General features: G+C 48.1%; 1 protein-coding gene across 3 annotated transcripts in view; it reads right to left on the reverse strand.

The window, feature by feature from the left end:
* Nucleotides 1-2,191: 2,191 nt before the first annotated feature.
* Nucleotides 2,192-7,500, reverse strand: part of crocc (ciliary rootlet coiled-coil, rootletin) — a 22,305-nt gene continuing 16,996 nt past the window's right edge. For 2 of the 3 annotated variants that reach the window (XM_083533694.1, XM_083533695.1), the window contains exons 27-37: nt 6,828-7,260; nt 6,573-6,748; nt 6,228-6,348; nt 5,859-6,022; nt 5,483-5,698; nt 4,854-5,078; nt 4,117-4,266; nt 3,808-4,008; nt 3,502-3,633; nt 3,206-3,394; nt 2,439-3,107 (exon numbers count right to left, since the gene is read on the reverse strand). In XM_083533694.1, coding sequence (XP_083389820.1) covers nt 3,036-3,107; nt 3,206-3,394; nt 3,502-3,633; nt 3,808-4,008; nt 4,117-4,266; nt 4,854-5,078; nt 5,483-5,698; nt 5,859-6,022; nt 6,228-6,348; nt 6,573-6,748; nt 6,828-7,260 — 2,079 coding nt within the window. In that variant the 3' untranslated portion in view covers nt 2,439-3,035. Of the gene's footprint in view, nt 2,417-2,438; nt 3,108-3,205; nt 3,395-3,501; nt 3,634-3,807; nt 4,009-4,116; nt 4,267-4,853; nt 5,079-5,482; nt 5,699-5,858; nt 6,023-6,227; nt 6,349-6,572; nt 6,749-6,827; nt 7,261-7,500 lie in introns of those variants that run through there. The other variant, XR_014532178.1, reaches the window with a different exon arrangement.

The raw sequence follows: 7,500 nt of genomic DNA on the forward strand, positions 1-7,500 counted from the left end.
TCCACTGGAGAGAAATCCATCTTACTGACAAACGTTTTCACAGTGTTGCAGAAATGTTATGATGTAACTTTGGAGCTCCTCTGCCTCTGAGAACTCTTTTAGTGTCTACAGTGATATTAATGCTGAAGACCACAGTGGAGAAGAAACTCTCCACTGTGGAAAGAAAGAAAAACGTGTCTGAAAGTGCCAGTGGGATCATCAGATAGGAGAAGGTGTGGTCAGAAATAGTTCCTCAGGGGGTTCTTCATGACTTTAAAGTGGGTTTATGTTACAAAAAAATAAAGCTTTCTTACTCATGCTTTCTCATCTGGTTTGCAGCAATCAAGTTTAAATAAAACATCTAAAACACACTGATGACCCTGTTCGAGTCAGGCTTTTAGAGTTACTCCATGTTCACTGAACCCATCAGAGCTTTGAGTAGTAGTGACTCAATCCCAGCTGATTAACCCATAGAATCTCACACACATCAGCACTTCCTTCACACCCTCATGCCTCTACAGAACCACCTTTAATCCCTCAACCTGAGCTTAAAACACTAATCTACAGAGGAACAGAAGAGCTGGGGGTGTGCTGGACTTCTACACGAAGAGCTTCATGATGCAAAGGAGCACGTGTTCCAGCACATTTCAGCTCCAGCCATGTAGATGCACTGTGTTACAAACACACTGGATAAAAAAAATCTGCTGCAGCAGCAGAGATGATGTTTTTTTTGTGCACAAAATGTGTGTGAAGGCATCTGACACACACACACACACACACACGGCTCAGTGTTCCTCTGTGGTGTAGTGGTTATAGTCAGCGTTATTTTGATGGTGTGTGAAGGTGTAGGTTCTAATCCTCGTTTCATGGTGTTTTAGATGAATTCATGGTGCTGTTTCAGTAAAATAATCACCAACAATATTACACTTTAAAGTTTGTTCTTCTAAAAACACGTGTTTTCTGTTACTTTCTAACTGAGCAAACTGATTAAGACCTCAGCAGAACATGTTCATGCCGGTTCCTCTGTGGTGCAGTGGAAACAGTCAGGGTTATTCTTATGGTGTGTGAAGATGCAGGTTCTACTCCTCCTTTTGGCAGGTTTTTGAGGACTTGGTGGTTCTGTAGCAGGATGTAGTGTGATGGAGAAGATGCTGAAAGTGTGACTCTGTAGCTCAGATGGTTGCATCACTGGTCCTGGAACTGTTTTGAACTCTGGATCAAATCCCACCTGCAGCAGCTGTGGAACTTTTCATGTTGAATCATTTTTTTTTTTAATATAAAAGTAAACAATAATAATGATAATTACTGTTTGTGTATATGATTTACATGATCCTGAGAAAAAGTGTATGAAGACAAAGGTCCAGCACACGCCACTCACTCATCTTCTTCTGTGGTCTAATGGTAATGTTCAGGGTTATTTTGATGGTGTGTGTGAAGGTGCAGGTTCTAATCCTCCTTTTGGCATGTTTTAGAGGTGAAGGTGGTGCCGTAGCAGGATGAAGGTGTGACAGAGGAAAGCAGTGTGAATGAGATTCCGTGGCTCAGTTGGTTGAGACGATGCTGCGAAGGTACAGGAGAAAGCAGGCTCAAATCCTGGCAGTGATCTCAGCTCACCTCACAGAGGGGCTATGTGTGGAGCTGGAGGAGTGCTGGGGTGGTGCACTCATGAGAAGGATGTATAAGAGATGGCGGCGCGCTACGGCAGGGGGCGGCGCGCTACGGCAGAGGGCGAGCGACGGGGCGGCGCGCTACGGCAGAGGGCGAGCGACGGGGCGGCGCGCTACGGCAGAGGGCGAGCGAGGGGGCAGCTCGCTACGGCAGAGGGCGAGGGGGCAGCTCGCTACCCCAGAGGGCGAGCGATGGGGCGGCGCGCTACGGCAGAGGGCGAGCGACGGGGCGGCGCGCTACGGCAGAGGGCGAGCGACGGGGCGGCGCGCTACGGCAGAGGGCGAGCGAGGGGGCGGCTCGCTACCCCAGAGGGCGAGCAACGGGGCGGCTCGCTACGGCAGAGGACGAGGGGGCGGTGCGCTACAGCAGAGGGCAAGTGAGCTATAGAATGAGTGTCTGGATGGTGCACTCACATACGAATGGCTGAAGGTGGTCTGTCATAGGAGGCACGGAAAGTGTGTGTAGGTGGAGCAGAGGAGGGACCTAAAGATACAACCTCCAGAGGGTCATTTCTCCTTTTAAGAAAAATAGTTACATATATATATTTTTTTTATAAATTAAGAAAGAACTCTTTATTACTTCTACTACTTTCTCTCCTCTCTTCCATCCTCCTTCACCCAGATTCGAACCCACAACCTCTCACACCAGCGGTGAGGCTCTTACCACTGAACCACCATGTCTGACCTACAACACACCCTCTGCCTTACAGCCTGCTCTTTTACTGTTCAGGGTTTAGCGTGATTTTTTTAGGGAGGAGGAACAGAAGCATCTCAAGAGAAGATTCAGCAGCAGAAGACAAAATTATTTTAGGTTTATTGTCATTTTGTTCAGAAAAAGAGTTCAAATTTATCTATTGAGTTACATCATTAAAAAGTCTACACACACACACACACACACACACACGCTAAACGTCTTGATATGCACGCTTCAGGTCCTGGTTTCATTTTCCCCTAAGCCAGGAGAAACACACACACACACACACACACACACACACACACACACACACACACACACACACATGCTACCTTTGATAACAATACCAGAGGAACAGATGCTCCTAACATCTACGAGTACTGAATTACAGTCATGTGACCATGCAACATGAATAACATCAAAGGTGTGACATCATGAAGAACTGCTGAAGAACTGAAGTCAGTCTTTTAGAGTGTAAAACACACACACACCTGAGTGAGAAGCTGCCCATGGACCTGCTGAGCTCATATCAGTGCTGCTGAGTCTCTGCAGGCATTAGTGTTCAAAGCACTCACACACACTCACACACACTTACACACACACTCACTCACACACAGATCTGTATCAGGTCACATGCTGGTCTCCACGGTGACTCCTGATTTGGGATCAGTGTGTTGGCACAAGCTGACCTGGGATCAGTTGTTCAGCGGTAGAGACGGATGTCTGCGCCGTATCTCGTGCTGGAGCTGCTCCTTCAGAGTGGACACCTTTATTCACACACACACACACACACACACACAACAGGTAAGAACCCGAGACACACCTCTGTTTATTATTATCAGCTGTGTGTGTATTATATCATTACCTGCTCTTCCAGTCCCTTCACTCTCTGGCGATGAGCTCGCTCCCGATTGGCCAGTGTTCGCTCCGCCTCTCTCTGATTCGCTTTCAGTCGTTCCACCTCACGCTGATTGGCTTTTAGAAGCTCCACCTCCTTCAGGGCATCGTCAAGCTCACTCACACTCTGTGATGCCTCCAACTCTGTGAGCTGGGTCTAAAACACACACACACACACACACACACACACACACACACACAATGTGTAAAGCAGAAATGCAACCTTGTACGTGTGTGTGTGTGTGTGTGTGTGTGTGTGTGTACCTGCAGCAGGGTGATCTGCCTCTGTGCATGTTGTAGTTCCTGCACCGTTGTGTTCAGTAACTGATCCAGCCGTTCCTTCTCTGCACACAAACGCATGGTGGTCTCCTCCATCTTCAGCTTCTGACGCTCTACCTGCACACACACACACACACACACACACACACACACACACACACACACACACACACACACACACACGAGCGGAAGTCACTGAACACGTCTCAACAATGCCTACCCACAATGCATTGCAGTGGGACTACAGTGCATTGAACAGGGATTCTTTTTTGTGAAGTTCTGCTTTCGAACCTTCTCCAGCGTGTTCCTTAGCGCATTCTTGTCCTTCTCCAGACGCACTGCCTGTCTCTCTGCGTCCTTCTTCTCAGTCTCTAACAGAGCCACGGCTCGCTGCAGGACACACACTCGCTCCTCCACACACACACACTCTGTCTGCGCCGTCTGCAGAGAACGCTGCGCCTCACACAGGGCGGCCGAGCGCACACGCAACGCCTACAGAGAGGAACAGAGGTTATATAACTGAGCCTTACATTATCTCACACACACACACACACACACACACACACACACACACGCACGCACACACACGCACACACACACCTCCTGTGTATCAGAGAGCTCTGTCTCCAGCTCCTGGCATCTCAGTTGGCTGTGTGTGAGTTCAGCCTGCAGCTTTTGTATGCGCTCAGTCAGAGTCTCTACAGCGTGTTTTCCTTCAGACAGAGACGCTCGCATGCTGTCCACACGCTCCTGCGCACACACGCACACACACACACACACACACACAATATTTATTTCAAACAAGAAATGTTCACCTTATGGTTCTTATTTGCTCTTATAAGGACCTTCACTCTTCTAGGAAGATGTTCCATTAAATATTGTGGAGATTCATTCAGCTATAAGGTTGTTAGTAAAGTCAGGTACTGTGGTAGGTGAGAAGGTGAGGGGGTTTCTGGGCAGCAGTCAGTGTTTACATTCACATTAACACTCATATATAATACGGTTGAGCTCTGTAGCAGGAGATCTTTCATTCCAGCCCATGGAAAGCAGATCTTCATGGAACTGGCTTTGTGCACAGGAGCATTGTAATGATGGAACAGGTTTGCATCTCCGAGTTCAAGTTAAGGGAAATTTTTATGTTAAAACATCCAGAGACATCAGATACAACTGAGTGCCTCCAAGTTTGTGGCAACAGTTTGGGGAAGAACCACATCTGTGTGGAAAAGTCTGGCGTCCAAATAGTTTTTTCTAAAACACTTTTGGACATGTACAGTAATCTATAGTGAGTGTGTGTGTGTGTGTGTGTGTGTGTGTGTGTGTGTGTGAGTATATATGACCTGCAGTTGTTTGCGCTCCTGCTCAGTGTGTGTAAGGTTTTTCTGCAGTGTGGCGAGTCTCCCCTGGGTGGCACTGTTGGCTGCACTGTTGTCCTGCAGGCTCTGACTGAGACTCTGCACTCTGTCTCTCTGAACACACTCCAAATCCTGAGCTTTACTGAGCAGAGATGTCACTCTGTCTACTTCCCTCTGTAACAATGAGACACGAGCCTCGGCCTCCACCACCTACACACACACACACACACACACACACACACACACACACAGGCAATATTTCATGACCACATGTTTACCAGTGATGGGAGGATCGGAATAATATTAGTGACTTGATTTAGAATCTCGTTCAACAGTATGAATGAATCTCTTTTGAGTCATTTAGTTCATTTTATTTCTTTAATCACATTTATACGTCTGTGGGAGTCACGTGATAAAAGAACACACGACTCGGACTGGGAGAGTCGAGATTAATTCTGTTTCCTGGACATTACCTACGCAGATGTTTGCTCCTGCGCTTCAGTAGACAATTATGACTTGTTCATGAACGACTCTTCACTAATGCTTATCCGTTAAGTTGTTATAATTATTGTGTGTGTGTGTGTGTGTGTGTGTGTTACCTGTCCAACACTCACCTGTTTGAGCTTGTTATCATGTCGGTCCTGGGCACTCTGCGCCTCCGTCTCTTTCTCGGCAAGACACACTCGCAACCGCTGGATCTCTCCTTCTAGACTCCGCCTTCCAAGCTCCACCCTTGTAGCCCTTGACTCTGCCCCTTCCAGGGCTTCCCTCAGTCTCCGGCGCTCCGCCTCCAGACGAACCTCCCCCGCCCGGAGTTTATTACACTGCTCCTGTGTGTGTGTGTGTGTGTGTGTGTGTGTGTGTGTGTGTGTGTGTGTGTGTGTGTGTGTAGAAAACAAATTTCATCGTTATACAATGGACTTATAATAGATAATCATAATGTTCTGTGTGTGTGTGTGTGTGTGTGTGTGTGTGTGTGTGTGTGTGAACCTGTAGATGTTTGCGCTCCATCTCTGTGTTTTGCAGTGTTCTCTCCAGCTCTTTCACTCGTTCACTGAGAGTCCTTTTCTCTCTCTCTCCTCTCCTCACCACCACCTCCTGCTGCTGCAGTAATGTCTGAGTGGAGTTCAAGCGACTGTCTACATTCCGCTTACCTGCACACACACACACACACACACACACACACACACACACACACAAACACACACACACAAACACACACACACACAAACACAAACAAAAAAAAGGAAAATTGGGCATACACTTAATAAAATTGAGTTTAGAAACAGGTAGAGCAATAATAGTGTGTGTGTGTGTGTGTGTGTGTGTGTGTGTGTGTGTGTGCGTGCACGTATTTACCTTCCTGACACTCCTGCAGTGTGCTGTGAAGTTGAGTGACACGGTTTTGAGCACAGTCCCTCTCTCCTTTGATTTCCTCTAGTTCTTGCTGTAGCACCCCCAACTGGCTGCGCACCTCATCCTACACACACACACACACACACACACACACACACAACAGTTATAAAAAAAAAAACACCTAGAAAGCGTATTATACATATTACCAAATATTAAACCAAACACATAATTACACAAGATGATATAATGTGTGTGTGTGTGTGTGTGTGTGTGTGTGTGTGTGTGTGTGTGTGTGTGTGTGTGTGTGTGTGCATAGTAGTTTATAAGTGTGTGTATTCCTTTGAGCACCCGTTCTCTCTGGGCTTCTCGGAGCTCCAGCAGGAAGTCTCGAAGGCCGTTCCGGAGTGTTTCGGGATCGAGGTCGGGTTGGAGGAGAGAGATGGGTGTGTCTCCTCTCTCAGGGGACAGGGGACGAGACGCAGTCGTGTGATCAGGAGTGGACTTAATGGACTTTTCCGCAACATCTGAGACAGAAAGATGGATGTCAGTTGAAACCCAGTTTATAAAGCAGTGATATAAACTCAGTGATAATATTCTACTGACCTTTAGGGGGCGATAAAGAGCCACGTAGAGGAGACACGCTCCGGTGCTGGGGCATCGCCACGGAAATGAGCGATGAGTGGGCGGAGCCGGCAGGGCTGCGTCCACGTAAACCCCGCCCCCCTGCACCGATACCCAGCGTGCGAGTCAGTGCCGACTGCAAACTGGCCAATCGGAACTCGAGGTCGCGGCGCGCGGCCTCGGAACGCGTTAGCTCCGCCTCCGTGGCATTGAGGCGCCCCTGTGCCTCGCTGAGCTGCAGCTGAATCTGCGCAGATGCTTCAACCCCGGCCTGAGCCCGCAGGCTCAGGTTCCTCACTTCATCCTGCAGCTTCTTCTCTGAGCCACGAGCCTCCTGCAGCTGAGAGCTCAAATCCCGCTCGAGTCCACGCCTGGAGCTTTCACTGTCGCTCAAACGCTTCTGAACACATGACAGCTATGGAGACACAAATACACACAATCACCCGCTACAAGAGACTACAACACACCTTCACACACACTTACACACCTTCACATACTCTTACACACCTTCACACACACCTTCACACACCTTTACACATGTCCACACACACCTTCACACCTTCTCTGTACCTGTTTCTTTTCTGTGACCAAATTCTTCAAACGAGGGTTTGTTACTGACACACAGCTGTAAACTCCATAAACTGGTCAATTAATG

Source organism: Silurus aristotelis (genome assembly GCF_946808225.1).
Source record: "Silurus aristotelis genome assembly, chromosome: 28".
Classification (NCBI taxonomy): domain Eukaryota; kingdom Metazoa; phylum Chordata; class Actinopteri; order Siluriformes; family Siluridae; genus Silurus; species Silurus aristotelis.